This window comes from Copadichromis virginalis, linkage group LG20 (assembly GCF_057382275.1).
Source record: "Copadichromis virginalis isolate Kocher_CV1m ecotype Utaka linkage group LG20, C_Virginalis_male_GT1.1, whole genome shotgun sequence".
Lineage (NCBI taxonomy): Eukaryota > Metazoa > Chordata > Actinopteri > Cichliformes > Cichlidae > Copadichromis > Copadichromis virginalis.
Window position 1 is genome coordinate 27,096,611 of NC_140637.1, and position 25,431 is coordinate 27,122,041.

A 25,431-nucleotide genomic window follows, 5' to 3' on the forward strand; every position below is an offset into this window, starting at 1 on the left:
GCGCCCTCTGCCGCTCTCCAACGTGAATTGCAGCCAATTTCTACATAACGGGAGTCAAAGGAAGTGGAGTCACTCTCGATAGATTGGCTCCGATTTTACATACATCTTCAGCAGAGGTGCTTTTTACTTCTTTATTTAAAGAATTTACACCTGGGTCATTTCTTATTAAGTCATTGGGAGGAGCCAGCGAAGTAGTAGCACACCAAGAAGAGCGCATCTACTGATCGTGAAGATTTTGAAACTTAAATTTCAAAGCCGTAACACACATCTGCGAGTACTGAGAAAATTATTTTAACACAGAAGGAATTACATCTAGAAGTTTGTTTTCTTAAATATAAATATGGATAAAAAGGATAAGGTTGAACTTTTTTCTTTGACCAACCAAAACAATATGACAGGACCCTTTAAAGCAGGGGTGGGGAACTCCAGGCCTCAAAGGCTGGTGTCCTGCAGGTTTTAGATGTGTCAGTGATTCAACACAGCTGATTCAGATGGCTACATTACCCTACTCACCATATCTTGAAGTACTCCAGAGGGCTGGTAATGAACTAATCATTTGATTCTGGTATGTTGACCCTGGATGATATCTAAAACTGCAGAACACCGGACCTTGAGGCCTGGAGTTCCCCACCCCTGCTTTACAGGTTATCCAAAGTGGACTTTTTGAAGTTTCCTCCAGTGAATCATCAGTGTTTTTTTTTTTTCTTTTTAAAATCCCTCTACATCACAGACATTACATTGGTGCAAATTTTGCTATTAAAATCCCTCAAAAATTCAATGAATGAAGACACAGGACACAGGAAATACTTTTTTTTACTAAAAGAATAAATTTTATTTCAGCACTGTAAGTCATTTCCCAACCAGTACAAACATGACTGCCATCTTTGTCTCTTTCTGAACCATTCCTCCCCTGCCTCTGTGAGATCAGACCACCAACAGCCAGACAAATTAAAAACAAAAGAACAAAAAAAACTTTCTCTCACCTTTCCACAAACCGTCTGGTGCTTCCATAATGCTAACAATGATGACAAATTATACCAACCATAATTATAACAGCAATAATGATGATGATAATATTTCTATAACAATAATATTATGGATAAATTTTAACCCTTTTTTCGCTGCACAGGTAGTTTTTGGGTGGTTCCGGGTACTGATGCGTTGACCGATGTGATGTGAAACGGCCCCCAACTTGACGGGGACTTGGCCACGAAGGGAGGGAGGTGGAAGGGGGGGACAGGTTATTCTGAACCTTCTGGGGGGCTGTTGAGGGGGGGAGAGTGGCAGTGTAGAGAGAGACAGAAATTAGGGACCCTTATTCAAACCGGACAAGAATGCTGTGAGATTTCCTGGACAGATACAACCCAACCGATGACTCCTTTCTGTATGACAGAAGATAATACTGTTTCATTTCTACAATAATACATGCACACACTCCTGTTCCGGGGCTTTTGCTTCTCTTCAGAGGATGCTCCCGTTTTCGTGGGCAGAGAGGTGGGGGTTACTTTTAACCAGCTTTATGACACAAATACTATCATTTCAGTCAGAGAGCAAGAATTTTCCTCACAGCGCTTCAGCTGAGACGGTTTAAACCTCCTGATTTAAATCAGAAACTGGAAATAAAATTTTATGATGATCAAAGCGAGATGTAAGCCATGGATTGGAATTTGTTAACTAGGACTGCAGCTAAGGCTTGCTTTATCGATTCCTTCAAAATAAAACCGCTTTTAGCAGAGAAAATGTCTTAAAATTGCTTCTTTTTATTTGAACAAAAGCCTCTAAACCAATAAATGCCCTAACTAAGATGGAAAATAATTTTTATTCACTATAAAAACAGGATGTTGACTATGGACTGGGATTAACTAACAAGTTCTGCAACTTGCAATGATTTTCACTACTGATGTCAAAAGTAACAGACAGCATCTTAAAATCTCTTATTTTTGTCAGACCAACTGTCTAAAATTTATATATTTAGCCTAAATCATATCCGATCATGAAGTCAATGATGCAGCTAACAATTCCTTTAAATATAACTTAATGATTGCACTAAAATGTGCCAGGAAGTAGCTGTATTTTCTGCAGCTTGATGAGACTAACGTCAATTAGCTTGTTATGGTTTAAACGTACAAATGTCAGAATAAAACACTAATTTCCACCAAGAGATCGGCCCTACATCTACCAAATATGCATTCTGATTTTTAGTAAGTGACAGAAAATTGCTCATCTTGCAGCAGCAAAACGGCATAATTAAAATCGCAAGTTCAAGTCCACAAAACTATGAGATTCTATCAAATTATTTTGTATGAGAAGCCCGAAAGCTCTGAAAGCAGATCCTCATGGCTAAAATGTTTATTTCCTTGATGTGAATAAATCTCCTGGATGGTCGATCAATCTCAGATTCGCACTGTGAGGAAAACTGTCTCTCTTTCCTCCGCCTCAGTGCCCACGTACAGCATGAAAAGACCCGCTCAGCTCAAGTCCTGGGAGCTAAAAGACAATGTTTTGAAGAAGAAGAAGAAAAAAAAAAAAGCAATAGAGGGTGCCAAGAAGCTCGGCGTGACAGAGAACATATTTGTCAGGTGTCGTTCCTTCTTCCCGTGTGTGTGGTTACTTGTAATAATTTGATGTGATAGGAGCAAGTGGAGCAGTTCACACCGCCTAAAACTTCACCATGAGGAGCGAGCGGGAGATTTTGATGAGACACTCACTCGCCGCCCGGTCCGTCTGCATCTCCACGAAAACCACAGTATGAAAAACAACAAAAATAAAAATGAAACACCACACCGTTACCTCACAGATCTGTCGGATAAATCACACGTGCTGTAATGTCATTATACATATAATCATCAGAAACTTATTACTCAGGGTGGCGGGGCGGGGAGCTGTCAATGTTGGGCAGGGGGAGGGGCTATAGAGGAGCTTGTTTTTGGGGGGGCGGTGGGATAGACGGGGATACTAGGTGTACTTTGGTTCTCAGGTGTTCACAAGAGATATTTCGCTGCTTTGTGCAAGGGCGCAGAGTTGAGCTTTGATTAACGACGAAGAGCGAAAACTCGTTATCGGGGATAATATGAGAATCGAACATAGTGCAGACGACGATTTTCAATCCGAAAAAACGGGCAATATTTACTTACGTACAATAATAAAACGGTGAAGTGGTCTACAGATGCCATATAAAATACAGGTAAGGAAAATGGCGATCGTTACAGTTCAAATCTCTAGGTTGGCTAAGCGTATTTCAGTACTAACTGAAGCGATGGTAGAAGGATTAGATTAGAAGATGTAATAACATTAAAAATAGTAAGAAAAAACACATTTTGCACAATTGAATAAAACAGTTTTGATTTTTTTTTCAGATTTTTTTTAAATCCACTCTGGCTAGATACATACAGAAACTGATTATCAACGTTAATATAACCTTTACTGTTAGTTGGGTTGATTAAGGGGGCGGGGCAGCCCGAAGAGAAAAAGAGAAAAAATAAAAACGGCCAATAGAAACGGTCCTAAAGGGGCTAACGGAGCGGCAGAGAAGGAGGTGAAAGGAAACTGAGATACAGTGGGAGGAGGACAGGGGTGGGATTAACCTGTGTGGAGGATATCTGTGTGCGTGTCTGCAGTGGGCTTGATTTATGTGTGTATGTGTCTGTGTGTGTTTTCGTGGATGTAAGTACTCTACAAGGAGGCCGAGGAAAAATTTGAGGGTGGGAGAAAAGAATAAATGGATGAACAGCGAGAAGAAGTGTCATAGCAGGGGCGGGTTAGAGGATAACAAGCATAAAAATCACTGATCAAATACCTATCAAACTAAAACAGACGAGGACAAAAGAGGGACACTACATCATGTGTTGTGTTGACTTTTTTTTTCCTTTTTTTTTTCCAAACTATCTACTGTGTAACTCAGGATTTAACATCTATATATCCGTGTGTTTATTATGTGCGTGTATTCTAAAAATGTGTCAGTGTGCGCGTGTTTCTCCAATCTGTGTCCATGCAGCAAAAACTTGAACGTGAATGTGGGATTTATTTATTTTTTCTTCCTCCTCGCGGTCAGTAGAAAGTGTTACCAAAAAAGATCTCCGATGAACTGATGACCACTCCACTGGGAACTGAAACTGCACGAAAAGAAATCACTTCAGCACGAAAGCAGAGAGAATGCCGCTGGTAACAAATCAACTGATTCCTCTGTGTGTGTGTTTATGTATTGTGAACGTGTGTGTGTGTGTGTGTAACTGTTATCTGGCGAGCGAATCGAGAGAGGGCATCAAATACCAGGTCACACTCTGGATCGCCGCAGAAAAGCCATCTTCTAACAATGTACTGCTGTAATACACGTATTTGTAGTAATGTCAAAAGTTGAAAGCAGTTAAGTATATGACTCCTAGTAATTCTAGACTTAGTATTTCGGCCAGTGGAGCTATATTCTCTAGCCTAGTCTTGGTGTCTGTTTTACAGTCCTGTGTTAAGCCCCGACACTGTTTACCTACTCTCAACCTAAGAACACCTAAAGTGCTCGTAGATCCCTACCCATTAACGGCTAACTAGTCCGAACCTTTTTTTGATTTCATTTGGTGTTGGTGTAAGAGGCGGCGGCGTGGCCTCGGCGGGCCTACGCTCACGGCTGGGTCGACTGTCAGCGTGTCACTGTAAATGGCTGAGTTCATAACAGAGGGGATGTCTGACGCGACTACATTAACACTTACTTATATATATTTATATATATAGTCAGGGTCTTCTGTTTCCTTCAAAAAACAAAAAAGAAACGAAAAAAAAGAAAAAAAAAAAAGCATTTCATAGGAGCTTTTTTCTTCCGTGTTAAATTTTGTGGCACACGATGAAGCGCAAGTCATCAATGTAGTAAGAAAATAAGGTGCTTCTTTGCTGACTTGCCCTTTTTTCCATGTGACGAGTTTATTTCAGCCTCTCTACGTACGTTTTAGAGATTACAACGACCATGGCCAGCATCTCTCAGGCAGTATCTGTCGCTCTACTGCTTTGACGTTTGCAGTTGTGCTACAGCTAATCGTTAAGAAGGTACATGCTTGTATTTCCTTTGTCAGATGAGACGTTACTGTGTGTGTGTGGAGGTGGGGGACACATTTCATTCTCTACAAACATAAATGCTCTAATAAAACATTTCCTAGAAGTCTCAGATTGTGAGCGGCACGCTCGGGGGTCCGCCACGAGGCCTCCCTCTCCCCTGTCAAGTGACGATGCGGTCCAGCCCGTGAAGGCTCGCGCCACGCTCGGCTGAGGCGCTTCAGGGGCAGGGAAGTGCTTCCTGCTGGTCTAAAGTGACACACCAGAGCTTCGCCGAGCAGCGGCTCTCAGTGTCGGGCATTCGTAATGACAACAGCTGCTCAATCTTTTGAGGCTTTGCTGCCACGCCCCTTTTATATCACATGTGTCTTATGAAAATACACTTTGGAAATAGTTTTTAAGAAATCTGAAATGATTCCCAGGATCTCCTCGACGTGGACGATCAAGACTCCTTTTAGCTTCATAGCAAAGTGAATGTATGAGGGCAGTCTGAGGGGAACTCTGCCTGGCAGCAGTCGCCCAAAAACCTCACCGCTCATTTCCATCTTTTACTGGACAGTTTCCATTCCTACGTTTTTGGCCTTTAACTGAAGAAGGTGCCTCAGAGAGGTTGTCATTTCTATATCAACTGTTAGAGGACTGTCCAGTGTGGTTTAACATTTTTTAAAACAAAGTGCTTCTTTGTCTGAAACCACTCTGTTCACATTCTGACGTCTCTCAAATAGATCTCTACCTTTAAATGTAGATCTATGTGTCATAATGATTTAATCGGGCGCGGGGAACGCCCCTCACCGACTGTCAATTCAACTGTCTAGGGGCTTGTTGAAATCCATTATATTTAAATAGAACATTAAGTGCTTCTGCTGGGGTAGTACAATCAAAGCTTTGGGAGGAGGGGGCCGGGGTGAGGGGTGGGACAATAACATAATAATGCAATTTTTTTTTCTTTTTTTGGAGGGTCGGGGGGAAATCTTGCATACTGTAGGGCTTAAGGTGCATAAATTCATGGGATCTCTTAGCACAGCTAAGTACTAGGCTATGCTACACTGGGCAAAGTAAGATATCACACTAATGCCGTGGTGGTGCAGAAGTGCTTCAGTGACTGATTAACCAATCAAATCAATCAATCAAAGAATAAAACGAAACAAAAAATAACGGGGTTTGATGCGAGTGCTACCGCTGCATGTTTAGCAGCGCTGCCCGCCGACCTGGTTGCAGAATGGAGTTTGGCAAGGGTCGCTGCACAGAAGAGTCAGACTCTGAACATCTCTGACCTCTCGTGAGTTGGCTATGGCAACAAACCACATCAACATACAACGACTGCCTGTCACCGTTGCTGCATGCTTAACGTTTGTGTGCAGAGTCGAACAACGGGACGACTCAAAAAACTAAATAATCAAACTGTACAAACAGCCCTAATAAACGGGGGCGGGATTGATTAAAGATGTGGCGGTGATGGGGCGGGGTTTTAAGCTTATTTCACTCTGAGTGCGGATAGGGGAGGATTTTTTTTCTTTTGACAGGTGGGGCGCTTACGGACTCATGGAAAAACGTCTCTTTAGAAACAATGTAAAACCATATGAGAAAACTTATAGGGGGGAGGGGGGAACGGCTAACTGGTTTAGCTAATCACACGTCGCAGCAGAGGAGGCGAGGACGGGCCTCCCGTCGCCTCCTGCGCCGTGTGATGATGTGCACAGCTAGCAGACAGGGCTACAAAAACAGGGAAAGGCAGTCGAACACAGATAACTCTCTTAGAGCAGCACATCCTGATAAGGATGCCATCACTCCTCCTTCTGTAGTGCTCCGTCTGACGGGCAGTCGTCAAGGCAACAGGGGTCCTCCACTTCCACCCCCTCTGATTGGTTGTCTCTGCTGGCTAAGGCACACGGGGTTGGCTGGGCCAGGGGAGTCAGCTCCAAGGGCTGGCCGATGGCGGAGGCTGCTGAGCTGCCATTCAGCTGCTGAGAGGCAACCTCTGGCGTGGAGCCCACCTCCTCGGAGGGCTTTGGGGGACTGCTGGATGGGGGGGACGACGTCTGGGGAAGGAGAGACAGAAATGTTGGAGTGCAACAAAGTTGACGTCCACGCCTGATTTCAGTGTTCACCTGAGAGTACAGAGGCTTGTCTGGGTTTGTCTGCTGTCACACCTGTGTTCTGTTGGCAGTTGTCTTCTTCCCTCCCCTTAGTTTTGCTGGAGTCTCTTTACCCCTCCTGTGGTGCACAAAGAGAAAGGCTTTTTAAAAAAAAGTCTCCACTGGGTTAACATTACAGTTCTTTTAGGTCGGCTCCAATGCATGAAGTGGCTAGTATAACCTTTAGGCCTTTGACTAGAGATGAACTAACTGGCTGGTGACCAGAGCAGCTGATCAGCCTCAAATATATCCAGTTCTGTAGCTTTATATTCAGTCTTTTTAGAATGATTTTACATAATGTAAACAGGAGGGAGGGAAAAATACTACACACTAGTTTAAAAGCAGGAAAACACAGGAAACGGTCAAAACACAACTCAATATTCAGGATTAAACTAAATTAGGGCTGCCACAAACGATTATTTTGATAGTCGACTAGTCACCGATTATTTTTGCGATTAGTCGACTAATCAGATCATGCATCCATTGGACGTACAACGTACAGCTTATTGCACCAGCAGCATCTGCTCTTATATAACTATCATTAGCTTACAGCTTTAAGTGTTTAAGGTGCTAACTAAAAATAAAGACAAGATGATAGTTTATTACATTTTAATGAAATCTGCAGATTGTTTCGGTGAGGTTTAATAAACTCCTTGCTATCTAAAATATAACAGGACACCGGAGTAAATTCTCGAGCATCTCACACTTCTGATAATCAGCCGTCTGCTTGACATTTATTCAGCTGTGTAAAAACTTTAATCTCAGCCAAACCGATTTACTCAGGAATAAATAAAATACAAAAAAAAAGCCAAACAATAACATTTTTAATTTATCTAAGTGACTCATATATTTAACATGAGCAGCGAAAGACGGCGGTGGGTTTGAAAACGATTTGCCGGGAGTCCGGTGTTCTCACGGCTCTAGTGAGCCTTGAACCCCGGCTAGCTATCGAGCTAGTGGGTAACAGACGCCTCCGAAAACGTCGGAGCGCTTTTGAAAATATGTGGTGTCCTGATAAACTGAGCAGATATTTGAGGTTTACACAGCTACATTCTCGCCTGAAAATATGTTAAATGTTTATTTTGTGACCCAGAAAGAATAATAAGAGTAACATTAAAACTAACTAGCTGCCGCCATTGTTGGAAACTGAGCTGGGCCGCGCTATGAATTCTGGGATACAGCTTCTTCTTCTTCGGGGTTTAACGGCAGCTGGCATCCTTGTACATGCAGTGCTGCCATCTTCTGTTTCAGTCCGTTATTACACCCTTAAATCATACTACTTATTCCTGCGTCTTTTGGATCTTACAAAGCTTCAAACGAGGCGTCGACTATTAAATCAGTCGTCGACGATTTTGATAGTCGACGTAATCGTGACTAGTCGACTAATCGTGGCAGCCCTAAACTAAATGCTGTTCTACTTATCATGTAGTTGAAAGAATAACCAACTCATATTGCGCATTTGGGATGGTGACTTCACGGCGGTCATCTTTTGTACAGGCTATGATCGACACAGGATTTGTTTCATTAAGTAGTGATCTCTTTTTTACAACTGTCTGTCCTTGAAGTCCGAACAGTAAGAGCTGACTTTACAAACTTGATCCAAGAAAGAGGCGATCGATGGTTTTCAGAGGCTGAAGAAGACTCGTCACTATAAGAAAGATGAATTTTGAGAAGAATTTGTTTCCCTGTCAATGTAGATTTTTACTACTTTGATATATTAATTAGATACCAGAGCTGTTAATAAACGGAAAGAAGCCCAGAGACTATGGCTCAAACGACATCATGACTTTTTAAACTCAAGCCGCTTATTCAAACCCTGCAATGTGTTTATTTTACTTGAAAAAAAATTATAGCAGAACTCACCCTTTCCCGGCTCCCACTGACACCACCTGCATGTTCAAGCCCCCTCTCCCACGGACTGGTTTGTTGCCAGCCCACTGACCAACCACCATGCCAGCGATCTCCAGTTTCCCTCCCTGAGGGGGGATGGACTGAATGCCTGAAAGAAAAGATTGCAAAGTCACTACACACCAACTCCCTGTGTTCCTGTTTATATTCCATATTATCTTAATAGGACATAAACTGCGTATTTATCTATATTCTACCATGTTTTGTCACCTAGTAGATAACCAAGCACACAGTTTTATACCAACAAGAAACTGTACAACATTAGTCTGGAGTCAGAAACATTTTCTTGTATCAATTAAATGTAACTGCATTACATACAAGACAACTTTCTGTTCAATCTGTAAAAGGAAATCTATTCTGCTTCATACTGAGGTCAGTGTATATTCAACGACTACTTGAGTCGTACAAATCTCAGTTTTCAGACTGCTCCAAATGCTCAAGAAGTATTTTCCTGCTTTGTAACTCACAGAGTGGATATTTATAATATGGTCATCTCAGAGCTCAAATGTTTTGTTTGCAACAAACAATCAGAAAAAAGTTGCTTAAAAGAAGTTGGAAAGGAGCTCAAACTACTTGTTTCAAACAGTGGATGAACTGTGGCATACCTGGGAAGCCTCGGGGTCTGTGCTGGGCTGGGTGGTGTGGATGATGTGGGTGATGCGGGGGCATGCCGCCCATGGGACGGGGTGGGTAGAGAGGAGGCATGGGGTAGAAAGGGGGCATCATGGCAGGGGGAAGGAAGGCAGGAGGTGGAAGAGGTGGTGGTGGAGGAGGAGGGCGAGACAGGTTAATGCCCTCGAGGATCGCCTGGCGCATCTTCTCGACCTTGGACACCAGCTCTTCCTGCAGAGAAGAAAGAATTACGGCTGTTAATACGCGACAGATACAGAGTAGATCCCACTTTCTCTTTAACTGTCACTTTTATTATCCATAAAACTGGAGTGGGCATATTGATGTATGGAAAAATAATAATAATAAAAAATAATAATAAAAATAAGTGTTTCTCTCTGATGGCGACTCAGTGCTACGTTTTTCCTCCCACGCCAATAGTGTAACTCCATACATATAGATATCTATTAACTTATCTTCCTCCAATCTCTTATGTATGCACCTATGTGGGTCAGGACGTAGTTAGTTGTACTCTCACAGTTCTGGATGTAGCATGCACCACACTCATTAACCCCCCCAAATCTATCCTGCTTATTTTAACTTGTCCTGTTTCCGAGGCTGCATGTCTGCATTCTGTCTTATTGAAGTTCTATTTTTGCAAAAAGTTAAATATAAATATATTCTTGCCATACGGTAAGTCACTTTATTACAAAGGTTTAATAACATATGAAACACAGCACAAGCCCATTTTAGCCCATGTGACACCGTCACAATGATTTCAAACACAATTTTTATTCATTTTCAATCTGCTGTCATTTCAGCTGTGAGGATGAATAAAGCTTTTTTTCTGAAGCTCTTTATCACAGGTCTGTGTGCTTCCTCCTGTACTCATTTTTCATTCTGTTCTTTTAATGTCTACTTTAAAATTTGGCCATGGGATAACAGCTGGAAACTTTGTTAACACACACATTCAGAGACATGGTGACTCATTTGCACTTCTCCTGATAAAGTGAACTGAGCAGCCAGCCTCCACCACGGTCACTGATTAGGGCTTCAACCAAAAAACACAAAACAAGTCTTTAATTCCTTCAATAATTCAGTTTTGTATTTGTGTTAATTCTTATAGTACTTTCTATTTTTTTTATTAATTTAGCTGTTTAGCATGATGAAACATCGCTGCCCTAGCAAGCTAGCAACAGAAATATAAAGTTAAACTGATCAGTGATATTCTATTAATGTAAATTTACAGTACCCTACAGGAACTAATGCGTTAATAAGGCAAGTTTTGTATCACGGCTGGGTAAGCTGATACTGTGTGTTTATTTTGGGGGTTTTAAAGGCTTCGTTTGACTGGAACAGCACAGGAACACTGGAATGGACCTGAGCTCAGAGCGCTGCGGTAAGCATCAGGCCCATGGGCTGCCAGATGAGCTCCTATATGAAGTACACCAAGGCTCTTAAATAAAGCCGATATTTGCACGACCGCAGTCATTAAAATGGTCTCAATTTTGACTTGTCTCAATGTCTTATTTGTTTCTATCCCAATGAAGGTCGCCAAGAAAATTTGTGGTTTATATTTTTTTGAATGTTTTTTTGGTGCTTTTAGGTCAAAGGCAGTGTAGAGCAGATGGCCTGAGGGTGGAGTTGATCGACCATCCCAGTACATGCAGCGTGCTCCAATCATTTACAATTGTTACGTTTTTGTGTTATTGTTGGGGGGGAAAAAAGGACAATTACAATATGTAACAAATTTAAAAAAATATATTTAGAAGGCAGCTGACTTAATCTTTTTTTGACTCCTAGTTTTTCTTGTCCAACATCCCATTTTATTCACCTCTGCGCACTCCCATTTTCTATAGTTATTGGTTTGTGCCGTGTATTTATTTCAAACAGCTGTTAGCTTGTGTTTTTATAAGCTGTATTGGTGTGTCCAACTTAAATGGGCAGAGTAACCGTAAATCATTTTGAATCAATATTACACTTCAAGTCTTAAAACAAAAGAAGATATGAACTTCCCCATCCTGCTCTTTAAAATAACCTTTACAAATTTCTTAAATTGTGGGGGAAGGTGGAAAAAGTCCATTTTAAAAGCCATTTACACACAGAGCTGTATGATGACTGGACTATAATTCACCCTCCAACAGGGATTTTGGGACATGAAAGACAAACGATGGTCACACTCAGCCCTGCGATGCTCTGCTTCGTACCTGCCCCTCACACATGTCCAGCAGGGCGGCTCGGTCGCGGGCGGCTCGGGCCAGTTTGCTCTGGAACAGTTTGCCGTCGAAGAAGCCCCAGGGGCAGCAGTGTTCCCACGGCAACGGCTGACCGCAGACATCATTGATAAACAGCGCCGTATCGACGCCGGCCATAAAGAGAGCAGCCAGCTGCACGCCGCGAGCATCCACCTTCTCCACCTGACAGCCAACACACAGATGAAAAATGACAGCATTTAAGAGGTGGGAACAGAAACGAGAGCAGAGAGGTGACGGCGCTGAAGAGCTGCGAGGTCTCTGCGACACGTGAGCGTGCACTCTTCTCAGAGACTTTAGCTTATCGGGGATTTTACTGACTCTACAGAGTTTCATAAAGGCGCCTACACACTGCGCTCTCTGGAGGTTCACTGCCACCCACATCACAGCTGATGCATGTATCATGATAATCAATACCTACTCAGGGCCAAGAAGCACATCGCCACTATTCATTTTCACGCTACTTCCTCCTTGGCTCGGTCGATGATACATCATTCAAACAAAGCTTCTGTTAAAACTGAACTAAATTTTCCTTCCACAGTTGAATCTTAACTTTTTTCGAGGTTTTTTTACCGCCACCTTTTCTGTTTGGGTTTATTTTGCTGTTTTCACATTTAATGGTGCATGATTGTGCATTTTGGCTTCTTGTGGATCTCCTGTTTTTTTATAACCTGCTTCACATAGTACAGCCAGGATTTCAAAAGAAAATTTGAAAAACGTGGCAATGACTTCACTGAGTGAGTTCTGATTTTTTTTGTAGTTTTCTGGAATTAACTTCTGGAGTTGTGACACATATCCTTAAGGAGAAACACGGAGCATGTCGAGGATGCATCAACCATGACCGTGGCATGAAAACCTACGCAAAAGCGGGAGTGTTTGCAGTCAGCTGGCAGTTTGGGTACGTCGCGTCCACCTGCAATGAGCTCCTTCGCCGATGGAAGCGGAGTATAAAGTATGTGATACAACCAGTCTGTGGGATACTCTTGATTCGTTGGTCCGAGCCAGCCGTGGAGAAAGGCGAAGTTATAACAAAAAGAGCGGAAGTGAAAACGAGTGTCCATTAGAGCCGCAGCCTGTTCTTTTCATGCTGTATTTTTCATTTTTGGTGGGGTTTTTTTTTTTTTTTTGCAGTTCACCTATTTCTAGTGAACTCTGCCGTCACTCCCTCCCTTATTTCAGTCCACTTGTCAACCGGTAAGCATTCAGCAAACGCATTCCCCATCCAATTCCAGCGACATGGAGTCGGCATCTGAGGTGTGTGAAAACCCATCTCCACTCACCATTCAAATGGAAACATATGAGAAGACAATAAATTACACTTTAACATGCCATTACATTCTTCCCTTATTAACCAAACTGCCTCAGAGGGAAAGGATGTTTTATTTTTCAGCACTTCAGTTTTCTCAAACAGCACCAAGACATATAATTTACACCACAAAGCAAGAAAAATAAGTGCAGGAACAACTCTTATTAATGATTATTCCCTGAAAGGAGGGGACTCTCACCTTCAGCTCCTGTAGCTGGTCAGGCTCATAGAGCTGGCTGGAAACAGCTTGGGCCAGGAAGGCATCGAGCTCATGTCTCTGGAGGATCCTTCCTCCAGGCCACTGCATCATATACCTGAAAGAACAATAATTAATTCAAACAGTGCCCTGGAAGTTTTCAGTTTTAATAAGCAACAACAGAAGCAGAAACTGTAGTTTTCTTTCATTCTTCAGGGAATATGACATAACAGTTCTCAGAGACACACACTTATATTTAAATCAAAAGGATGACTCGAGTGCAGATTTCGATGAAAAAAAGAACAATAAAAAAAGATTAACTTCAGCATCACTCTTACACTCTTCTTACATGACTGGAGTGGAAAATCTTTAAATCAGTTTTTATTGCTTATTGTATGAACGAAAATGATTTCTTGCAACACAAATTGTGACAAACAAAAGCAATTATATTTATTTTAGGGGATATCGAACAGTCGAACGCTGATGTGCTTTTTCAACATGTACGCAATGAGGAAGTGAAACTGGGAGTCTTGGGCTAACACACGCAGCATTAACCTGCATGTTTCTGAGAAACCGGAGCTCCCAGGCAAAAGCCAGAACAAGCCCAGAGACATCCTGCACCATTACATAAATCAATCCTAGGCAAGGCATACATTCGGTGCCAGTAAGCTGTTCCAGTTCATGTCTGAAATGCAAAAGTGAATTTTCATCTCGTTATTTGTTAATTTCTCAAGTGTGCCTGTTGTAAATGTTCCTTCCTGCTGTCACTTTGTCTGCATCAACAAGGCTGAAGCTTCCCTTCATGTTTCACTCGTGAAAAACAAAGCAGCAACTATTACCTCTCTGATGAATTAAAACGTAGTTACATTTAACTGTAAAGCATATAAATACCCACACAAATCAAAAATAATCAGCACGTTGTTTAGTTTGTCTCCAGAAAAAGAAAGCAGGGCAATCTTGTGTAGGATTTATGCTGCAAAGGCTGAGTTACTGGCTCCATTGTATGAACAGACATGTCATTTTCTGTCAACCTACTGATGAGCCTTTTTCACAGAAGACATCCTGACATGTCACAGTAAGAAAAGCACTGCTATAAATAATAACGCGACTGTTGAACTGCAATTAGAGTCCTGGTGTTGGGAGTGCTGGCTCACTACAGCGCTGATGGGGTTTAATGGGAGAGCAGACAAAGTTTTTGTTAATGGTATTACACGTGTCTTTCCTGCTGTAGTTAGTGGAAATGTCGGTCTTTTTAATTTGTAACTATTTGTTATAATCTACTTTAATAACAAGCAGACAGGAGGATACTTCTAAGGCTGTAATCCATGTCTCCAGCTGGTTTATCAACAAGTGAAACCAGATTCAAGCAGTGTGTATTTATTTTATTCTTGTAACGCGTGACCCTGAGCAAAGGTTGCTCTGACCTGAGTTTTTGGGCAGAATTGCTCCGTAAATACAGCCACGAATGAGGACTGAGAGGAGACAGGAGATCGGCAATAAGAGAACATGACAAGAACAAGACACGTGCTGGAGCGCCACAGTTCACGGCCTTGTTTGCAGAAGACATTCTGGCTTTAACAGGTATAATTATGACATCGAACTGAGTGACATTTATCGTTGTGAGCTTCCTGTTCTGTGGTAGCCTGTATGCTGACTCACTGTTTGACAGGAGCAGAGCCATCGTTATCATAACGGACATCACGTGTGACAAAACTACTACAAACAGTAAGGTGTCAGTTTAAACTGAGTAAATTTAGCATTTGATGAACTGGATAAACATAAATACTACAAACAAATATAAATGGCATATACCTGCTACTGCTCAAGTCTAGGATATTACTGTTATTACTGAACAATGGCCAAAAAGAGTAAATCTTAAGGAAACCAGTAGGGGTTTTTAAGCTTCAAGAGAAAGGTTTTCTTAAGACAGGGCTCTAGACTAACTTTTTGCCATGGGCGCACCGGTGAGAATGAAACAGAAAAACATGAAGGAGATTTTTCTGGCCTGGCTTTTTATAGCAGATAACCTTAAAAATATTCTGCAATATTCTGCAGTTTTGCATAATTTTAAAAAGTTTAAATTTCTTTAGTATTGAACAGCAGAAATTTGGCTTTCTTGTCCGAGGTCATTTAAGTGAAAAAAAAAAAGAAAAGAAAAAGACAGCAGCCGACAGCGCTGTAAACAACGGTAGACTGGTGGGTAATAAGCGAATGAATAATGCAGAAAACAGATTTGAGACGGGAAACTGTTCTTGAAGTACAGAGAGAGAGAGAGAGAGAGAGAGAGAGCTAGCTGTGCATGAAGTGTGATTTTTATCGTGGTGGAAGCAAAACAAATGTGAAGCGCAGTTTGCTGCTTCTTTTGCTGCTGGCTCGGTGAATTTTGGTTGGAGAGAGACAAAACCTGCAGCTCAGAATCAGCGCAAAAAGACGTAAACACAGAGCGGACCCGACGCATCAGATTCGCTGAGCTCCGACAGCGTTTCCATGTACGGACCATCGGGTGAGAAAGCCGAGAAAGACAAAGCTGATTCTGATGCGTCGGGTACGCTCTGTGTTTACGTCTTCGTGTGGAATCCGTGTACCTGCTCTCATTTGCTGTTTGGTGATTGTTAAATAGTTTTGTGAGCTTTAATCTGAGAATCAGTCCACACCTGGACTTTCAACTGGACCACAGCCAATCAGAGAGGTCCCGCCCCTGACCATCTCCGATTGGTTTAGTCCACAATTTTATTTTTATTTTTTTTTAGTCGCACCACTGAAAAATTTGGTTCGCAAGAGTTAAGTCTTGCAAAATGTGTTTTATGTATCACCATTATCACTAAACAATAGTGCCTCTGGGAAAATTCAGGAGAAAAATGTAAATACTTTGAATTACCTATGACATCAGCCTAAAAAAACTGTTTCATTGTAACAAAGGCAGAAGTAACATTGGATCAATTCTCAAGCAGGGAGAGGAAAAAAGAAAAAATAAAGACACAAGGTCTGTTTTTCTTTTCTTTTTTTTAACTATTTGACCAGATTCCTTGACATGTTTTAAAGTAACTACCTACAGGAATTGTCAAGATGCCTGCTGAGTGCCAAAACTTGCTTCTGAAAGGATTGGCTGTTTGGTTATACCCAATTATGCACATATTTTGCTCTGTCACCTTTATACAGGGCAGTATTTGCAACAGAAAACATATTTGGATATCCCACCCTCCAAAAAACCCTATTTGCCAAATTTAGATTTGCACCCAGCAAAGCGTTTTAAAATCCCTATAACTGATGATACCTGAGCACGCAGCACATGAGCAGCAGATGCTGTGGGACCTGTGCTGGGTTGAGGAGGGCTGGGCAGTCAGAGCGTAGGCAGGCCAGGAAGGCCCTGGTTCTCCTGGAGCGGTCCTCGCTGGCACGACCTAACCAGAGCCGCCGGAGGTTGGGGCAGGTCCACTCACGGAAACACAAGGCGGGAACCAGCTCTGGTGTTAGGGCCGACTTGGCCTTACCGCTGCTCCACTCTTTGATAATCACTGGAGGAACTGCAACACAGAAACAAATGTTGGAATAATAAGATACATACGGTGGCGTTGCTTATGATGCAGATGCCTCAGTTTTGGAGATTTCCGAAGCTGCTAAAGATGAGAGCATGTAGAGGTTTGAGCTGTTTCACACATAGAGATTCTGCCAGTGCTGTGAAATTGGAATATTTAGTGAAGAGACCTTGAGCTGTAACGACCAGCTGGGTACACAACTTCTGCCTTTGTTTGCCACACATGACAGTCGAGTGAATCTTTTGTAAAACAAAAATTCGAGGATGTCCAACATGTCACTGCAGTCATCATTATTTAATGTTTACAAGCCTGAAGGCTCGTCTGACCTATAATGACAATAAACAACAACTTTAAGTCAGTTAATGTATCTCGAACATCTATGGCTGCCTGAGCCATACCGACTCAAATCAGGTAATGGCAGCATACGTACAAGCCTGATTGGCATACTGACCCAGGTAACAGCAATGTATGAGGAACAGGAGGTTTTAAGCCTGTATATTCCTTGACTTTAACAGTACATCTCCCTACAACACAGTTGTCGAACTCCAGGCCTCGAGGGCCGGTGTTCTGCAGGTTTTAGATGTGTCCTTGATCCAACACAGCTGATTTAAACGGCTAAATTTCCTCCTCAACATGTCTTGAAGTTCTCCAGAAGCCTGGTAATGAACAAATCATTTCATTCAGGTGTGTTGACCCACGGTGATATCTAAAACCTGCAGGACACCGGCCCTCGAGGCCTGGAGTTCGACACCCCTGCCCTACAATGTCATATTAAGTAGTTTCTCAATATGAAATCAAAATGACTTCTGGATGAAAAAGCCCAGGAGCAGATGAAAAACTTCAAATAAGCATCTAGCCAGCTTTCTGACAATTCAGCAAATATACAGCAAATATACCTTTTAGTCAAGAGAACAGAGAAAGGAGAGAAAGGGAAACAAGCACAAATATAGCTAGCAAGATTTTAAACGACAGGTGGCCTAGTAAGAGGCCAACATGAAAAATGTACCAAGTAAGAGTAAGGTTTGGGAGGCTACATGATACTGACTGAAAGTGTAATAAAAATTGAGTATCTGTAGTCTGTAAAGTCTGTAATCTGTCTCAGCTGATGCAAGCTTTAGATGAGAGGCCTATTTAAAGTGAACCAATGTGGCTTCAACACACTTTTTATTCTTGAACTCTAGTAGAGCAGCATGACTTTGTTCTAGCAGTATCCAGTTCACAGCATGCTTGAGCCTTGGTGGTTCACGGGTTCTTCCTGAGCATCCTAACCAACTTCCTCTCATCTGAGGGTGACTGTTCGAGACTTCCTCCAAACATTAGAAAAGTGGAAATACATTCAAGTAACTTCTACTTGCATAGAATTGTTTGAACTAATGATCTTGGAATCTGTAGTTATTTAGAAATGGTTCCAAGAGGCCGTCCCAGCTTGTATAAATCAATATGCACTTCTCCTCCTTAGACCTGCTTTTTAAAGTCATTAAAGATGCATGCCGTACAATCGTTCCAGCTTTGATAAAGAACAGTTCGAAGAAATCATTAAAAGCCCCAACTATGATGACATTCATGCCATCATTCATTCATTCAACTGTAGTTACACTGAGGTTAACTGGTCTCTCAAATGAAAATATTTCAAAGAAAATTGCAGTGTAAAGTGTTTATCCAATCACAATGCCTGTTATTCCATATTGCACTCAGGTATCTAAGTCCATCCCAGACCAAGACCTACCTTCCAGGGGAGCCCTCTTGCGGAGAGCGAGCCTCTCCAGGCGGCGGTGTGTTTCAGCCAGGCTGAAGAGGACGCCGTAGGCATACTGTCTGGCAGCACGGAACAGCAGCGAGGCAGGAGGCAGCTCAGAGTTACACTCATCCTCTATACACACTGGCATCTTCATCTCTCCCTGAGGGATGCAGGGGCATAAGGAATAGTTGAGGACAAAATGAATAAGAGAGCAGGATCGAGAGCTCTAAAGAGTCTCATACGCTCTCTCTTAACAAGACAATATCATTTAGACATGGACAAATGCATAGATACGGCTTTTGAATGAAAACAATAACTATTTAACAGTCTTCTGCAGAGTGGTGCCAGCCTAAGAAGGTGTTTTCAAATTTGTTTATGTTGAGTCTTTCAGTCAGCCTTGAATGTATTTCGTTAGTCCAGTTTAACCTGCAGGAGTATCTGAACACTTCCGTAATGCATTTTTCTATGATCAGCAACAGTTTAATAACCTGAAAAACATGTATGATAGATTAAAACTACACGCTTAGGTTTCATTGTTGCGGTACACCACATTTTACTACAAAACAATTCATTTAAAATTTCAGAAAACCCTTCTTGCTTTTTGGGGGTTTTTTTAAGGAAAATGACATGGGATCGTAGAATATAAATGGCTGGGATGAGGATTAGCACCTACAACATCGAGGCCATACTTCTCAGCCACAAAAGTGTAGCATGCCAGCTGGAAGTTGGAAATTAATTTCTTCGTCAAGTTGTAGCATTGCAGTAACACGGGGATACCGCGGATCGGGGGATAGACAGACGGATTGGTGCAGCATCTGCAGTGTTGCGGATGTTGTACCGGACTGTTGTGGTAAAAAGACAGAGTATAAAACCAAGGCTGTCGTTTCACTGCTCAACATACGTTTCTGCCCTCACCTGTGGACACAAAGTTTAGGTACTAACTGAAAGAATGAGCTCATGGATACAAGGGGCATAAATGAGGCTCCTCCAAAGGGTTGTCTGTGCTGTCTGTGGGCTGAAGCTCCTTTTATCTGACGGGAATGCCTCCTGGCCGCCCTCTTGGTGAGGTGACCCTGGAGCAGACCTAAGACTTGGTGGAGAGATAACGTCTCTTGGCTGGCTTGGGAAAAACGCAGTGTTCTCTCAGAGAAGCTGATGGAGGTGGTTGGAAAGACGGCGGTCTCGGCATCTCTGCTGAGCCTACTTTCCTGCATGTATCCAGGGTTGGTACACATGGCTGAACTTTGATGGATAGATAGGTAGGTGTATGTAAGCATACGATGGCCATTTTTCAGCAACCATAACTTCAGTGTTCAAAAGACACACTGCGCACCTAAGACATACCTATGAGGTTAAAATAACTTTTTTCCCTCATAACATTTTTCAAACTTATATTAGTACAAAAAACTTTTCTGCTGATTAAAAAGGAACACATTTCGTTAGTTGAGTGTGTGGCTCATGAGTCTCTGTAGGTTTGATTACAATCTCTAAACTTCAAACTTTCAGAAACCTGAAAGTGTTTTTGTTCCAGGAAATGAAGGGTATTCATGTGACACAGTGTTTCATACAGGGGTGTGCACTACTCTCTTCACAAAATAACACCAAAAGGCTCCAACCAGAGAAAGAAGTCAGAAATCCCAGCACAAATCTGAGCAAAAACACCAGTACACAAAGGGGGTTTTCCTGCATAGAAGCACTTTTTGACAACCCGCAGAGACTTTTTAAAGAATTGTAATAAAGTGCCAGAAATATAATGTTTATAAATAGATTTCTGCAACATAACACAGCAAAGGTATGGCGTTGTCTTTACTGTACATGGCTTGTTCATGTTTAGTAAATGGCCTGTATTTGTATAGCGCTTTACTAGTCCCTAAGGACCCCAAAGCGCTTTACACATCCAGTCATCCACCCATTCACACACTGGTGATGGCAAGCTACATTGTAGCCACAGCCACCCTGAGGCCCACTGACATATGCATAATCAACCAACAAAGGCTCATTGTAAGCCAGGAAAAACCTTAAGAAACAGGTGCCCTCACAGGTCCATTAATGGTAGTTTGTGTCAGGTTGTGAAGGCAGTAGTACACACAGCTGTAAAGTTTTTGGGCATTTGAAGACTAAAATCAAAACTACAAAGGACAGTCCTTCAGAAATCTAACCAACCCAATGATCTTCTCCAATGAGCAGATTTTCTGCTTTCTAGTTGTGCTGTTAACATTAAAACTCGTATTACATAACACAATGTCTGTGCTGGAGCAAAGGATTGATGGTCTCAGGTTCAAGTTTCCTCTCAAAAACAGATTTCGAAAAGGAAATTAAAACCTTAACGAACTGTTACTAAGAACTGTTTCACCTTGGTCAATATGTGGTAAATCTGGGGGTACATCAGCCCTCTTCTGTGTCTGTGTTCGGCTACACGAAGAACCTCAGCGCTGACCTAAAATTAAAAACAGAAACACGGTGACAGACTTTCCCCAGAAACACCCCACAACTGTGCTGTGAACTCTGGAGTTTGTGTCTGACCTGAGGCAGAGGGGGTGTGGTTATGTCCATGTGACTCCGCGTCGCCATAGATAACAGTGACGGAATGTTTGACCCGCTCCCGTTGCCTTGGGAACCGTCTCCAGAGCCGGAGCCCCCTCTTCCAGTGGGATCCTCCCACCGAGAGGACTTGTCTGTCAAATGGCTGAGGAGAGAGGGATTATGAGAATTTTTAAGTTATCCAGAAACTGGCATTCAGGGTCAACACGTGTGTATTGTGGTTAGTTGAGGTGTAACAATTAGATTGACAAGGACAAACCAATAGTTTAAAAGTTTAAAATAATGTTTAGAGTAATTTGACTAATAGCCACTTCTGACTATTGTCTCTGCATTTATCAGCACTGGATGTTACACCTGTCATCATTATGACATAGATGTTAAAATACAGAACAAACGGATGCTGTCTGTGACTTTTCAGTAGGTTTGCATGAACATTATTGGCCACCAAGAAAGCAGTGGAGGGTGAACCTGTATTAACAAGGTGTTAATAAGGTTTAAAAATATAACAGCACAACCATTAATATTCTAAAACTAATTATGGCTGTGTGGTTTTATTAAATAATTTCATTAATTTTTGTTATTTATTATATGACATTTTATATTCTACCTGCAACGGGTGTGTTAATGGTCGCTCATATCAAGGATCACCCCTGGTCACCGATCATTTTCACCAAGAAATCTCCCCACAGATGCATTAAATTATTAACAGACTCATAGTAAACTAAATCAGCCTCAATATAATATCATGTTGCATCTCCACATGTGAAAGAGACATTTCTGGATGTGCACTTTAACATTCATTGCTATGTGTGATCAATCAACCATCTTTAAAAGAGAAAACAGGAGGCCAATTCTGGCTGCTGGTTGAATTAATTTCACAGTGCACCTGATGAGACACTCATCTATCACGTTCTTCACTTAATTTTTCTCCCACCCCTTCCCGTGGCATGTGTGATTTTTTGGTTTAAAAAACAAAACAAAAACTCCACAGTGTGTGGAGGGCACAGGTGAGACACGCACACACAAGAACAAACTTCAGTTGTGTGTTTATTCATAAACTAACTAAATAAAAACAACAAAAATACACAGTTTTAGCAGTTCAAATATGTGTCCTCTCATGTTAACCGGCTACTTTAAAATTAGATCATTTGTAGTTGTGTGTCGACGTCTCCTCTAGAAGTGAGATATGGGCCCCACATTGCACATCATAGAGAAAGGGTGGATAGCACAACCATAATGTTTGCACATTCACCTCCTGTGCCAGCCTGCCATGGCTGCACTGGTATGAGTCATAGGTGATGTCACAGGGGAACAACCGGATGATGGAGCAAATCACCCAGCCCTACTACCTATTCCTAGTAGGAGTATGAATCACTGAAATACTATATAAAAGCCTACTTATGAAAAATAAGATTAGTAATTAAACATTAAATACTCCGACATCGTGTGAAACTGTAATTATTTTATATGTGGTGTCAGTGTCCACTACACGTCAGATTTATGAGCCATGGCTGCCTGGGCTTGCTCAGTCTTGTCTTGATGAACAAGTGCCCTAACAGGTTGGTATGACATGCATATGTCTTCATCCAGAAATGCAAAGCTCTTTGACTTTACTTTTCAGACACATGGTACCAGGGTTGTTTTATACTCCCGAGTAGGGCTGCCACAAACGATTATTTTGATAGTCGACTAGTCACCGATTATTTTTGCGATTAGTCGACTAATCAGATAATGCATCCATTGGACGTAAAACTTACAGCTTATTGCACCAGCAGCATCTGCTCTTATAGAACTATTATTAGCTTACAGCTTTAAGCATTTAAGGTATGTGCTAACTAAAAATAAAGACAAGATGATAGTTTATTAAATTTTAATGAAATTTGCAGATCCTTTCGGTGAAGTGTGATAAACTCAGCCATCTGATCCTTGCTATCTAAAATACAACAGGAGTAAATTCTCGAGCATCTCACACTTCTGATAATCAGTTGTGTCCTTGATGTTTATTCAGCTGTGTACAAACTTTAATCTCAGCCAAACCGATTTACTCAGGAACAAATCAAACACTGAAAAAAGCCAAACAATAACATTTTTAAGTTATCTAAGTGACTCATATATCATGTTTAACCTGAGTAGCGAATGACGGCGGTGGGTTTGAAAACGATTTGCCGGGAGTCCAGTGTTCTCACGGCGCTAGTGAGCCTAGCCCCCGGCTCGCTATCGAGCTGGTGGGTAACAGACGTCTCCGAAAACGTCGGAGCGCTGTTGAAAATATGTGGTGTCTTGATAAACTGAGCAGATATTTGAGGTTTACACAGCTACATTCTCGCCTGAAAATATGTTAAACGTTTATTTTGTGACCCAGAAAGAATAATATTAAAACTAACTAGCTGCCGCCATTGTTGGAAACTGAGCAGGGCTGCGCTATGAATTCTGGGATAGGTTGGACCACGAAGTATGCACCAGACCCATCCTTCAAATCTGAGGAAATGAAGGCCGCATTTGTCGGAGCCTTCGAATTTGGACAGTCTTTGTCGTGTCGCTGTAAACAGGAGGATGCGGTTCCTGAATTTGGACACAGCTACGATAGCGGACACTACGTCGTCTTCTTCGGGGTTTAACGGCAGCTGGCATCCTTGTACATGCAGTGCTGCCAACTTCTGTTTCAGTCCATTATTACACTCTTAAATCCTACTACTTATTCTTGCATCTTTTTGGAACTTACAAAGCTTGAAACGGCGTGTCGACTATTAAATCAGTCGTCGACGATTTTGATAGTCGACGTAATCGTGACTAGTCGACTAATCGTGGCAGCTCTAGTCCCGTGTTAGGAACCCACAGAACCACTTCAAACTGTGCAAAAGGAACCTGACATGCTCGAAAAGTGTCTTACTTGGCGTTGCTGTCATTGGGTTCATCTCCATCCGACGATGAGGAAGGAGACGGAGAGGGGCCAGACAGAGGGCCGGTGTGATGATTGGGTAGTCGACTTCCCCCCTGAGTGGAATCATATGGAGCTGACCAGTCAGTGAAGCCCATCTTGCCCGTCAGTGAGTCATTGCAGTCTTGGGATGGTGGCTGTGGGGTCTGGAACAGAGGGCCAGGTCCATATGGAGCATTTTGATAGTGTGGCTTTAACCCCGGGACCTGGGGGGGAGGGAACTGGGAAAGGGGGGATAAAGAAGGAAAATTGGGTTGGTGGAGGAAGAAGCATGGGAAATTGAGTACAAAAGAGGAAGAGTAGGGAAGAGAAGACATCTCAGGGGTGGGAACTGATACTGTCCTATTTTATATCAGATCAAACTGGAAGCATATCATCAAGGCTGGTGGGAGGATACAAGACGGGAAGAAGTGCACCCTCCTCCATCAGTCACTAAACGAGCACATGCCTCAAAGGGATTTCAAAGAGCAAAGGGAAATAAAGCCTAATCCACTATTCTACATGTAGACTCATGTAGACAGAACACAATTACACATCAAAGAGACTTAAGGATTAGCGAGAAAAGGAATCTACCTGATTCTTTCCAGGCTGCATCGGTCCCATGTGACCAGGTGGTCCCCCAAATGGAGCAGGTCCAAACCCAGGTACTGTGCACAGCGAGAGAGAAAAAAAACAGGGATTAAAAACAAATAGACAAATGTGTTTTATTCACAGTGAATAAAAGTACATCGAGCAAGCCAAAAAGATTACATAACAGCAATCCTGTTTTCTGAACTTGCGTCCTGAGCCGCTTGCTACTCACAGATGAAAGAGGAGGGCCCCATGTTAGGTGAGCGGGGTTTGGAGGCAGCTGAGAAATACTCCACAGCTTTCTTGAATCGCTCCACCTTGTCCTCCATACGAGACTGCAAAGGGGGGGCAAAAGCATTATAAAGACTACTGAACCTGCTGGTATTAAAGATGGCAGTGAGGATGTTCTAACTGAGGGATCTGCTGGAGAGATTTCCTGCATTACGCACCCAAGAAGGAAAAAACAAGAACAAAAAAAACCTTTGGCCTGTTCTCTGTCCGTGGACCAGTGTTTGATGTTTTGGTTTTACAAAGGGGAGGTTGTCACAGCAACATAGCCATAAAGTCAAACCTACTTGGTCACTGGTTTATCCAGTGTAAACAAGATTAAATAACATGCCTAAGCCCTGATTTAGACCTCTGCGGGGACTCTTTGTAGAGCCTAC

At 42.2% G+C, this 25,431-nt stretch overlaps 1 protein-coding gene across 1 annotated transcript in view; it reads right to left on the reverse strand.

Annotated features, from left to right (window-relative positions):
• Nucleotides 1–804: 804 nt before the first annotated feature.
• Nucleotides 805–25,431, reverse strand: part of fam120c (family with sequence similarity 120 member C) — a 38,660-nt gene continuing 14,033 nt past the window's right edge. The window contains exons 5-17 of the mRNA XM_085444797.1: nt 24,999–25,101; nt 24,770–24,843; nt 24,149–24,417; nt 21,241–21,403; nt 21,071–21,154; nt 18,706–18,877; nt 16,718–16,967; nt 13,447–13,561; nt 11,897–12,106; nt 9,686–9,923; nt 9,036–9,171; nt 7,188–7,251; nt 805–7,076 (exon numbers count right to left, since the gene is read on the reverse strand). Of these exons, the coding sequence (XP_085300923.1) occupies nt 6,822–7,076; nt 7,188–7,251; nt 9,036–9,171; nt 9,686–9,923; nt 11,897–12,106; nt 13,447–13,561; nt 16,718–16,967; nt 18,706–18,877; nt 21,071–21,154; nt 21,241–21,403; nt 24,149–24,417; nt 24,770–24,843; nt 24,999–25,101 (2,133 nt within the window). The 3' untranslated portion in view covers nt 805–6,821. The remainder of the gene's footprint in view (nt 7,077–7,187; nt 7,252–9,035; nt 9,172–9,685; nt 9,924–11,896; nt 12,107–13,446; nt 13,562–16,717; nt 16,968–18,705; nt 18,878–21,070; nt 21,155–21,240; nt 21,404–24,148; nt 24,418–24,769; nt 24,844–24,998; nt 25,102–25,431) is intronic.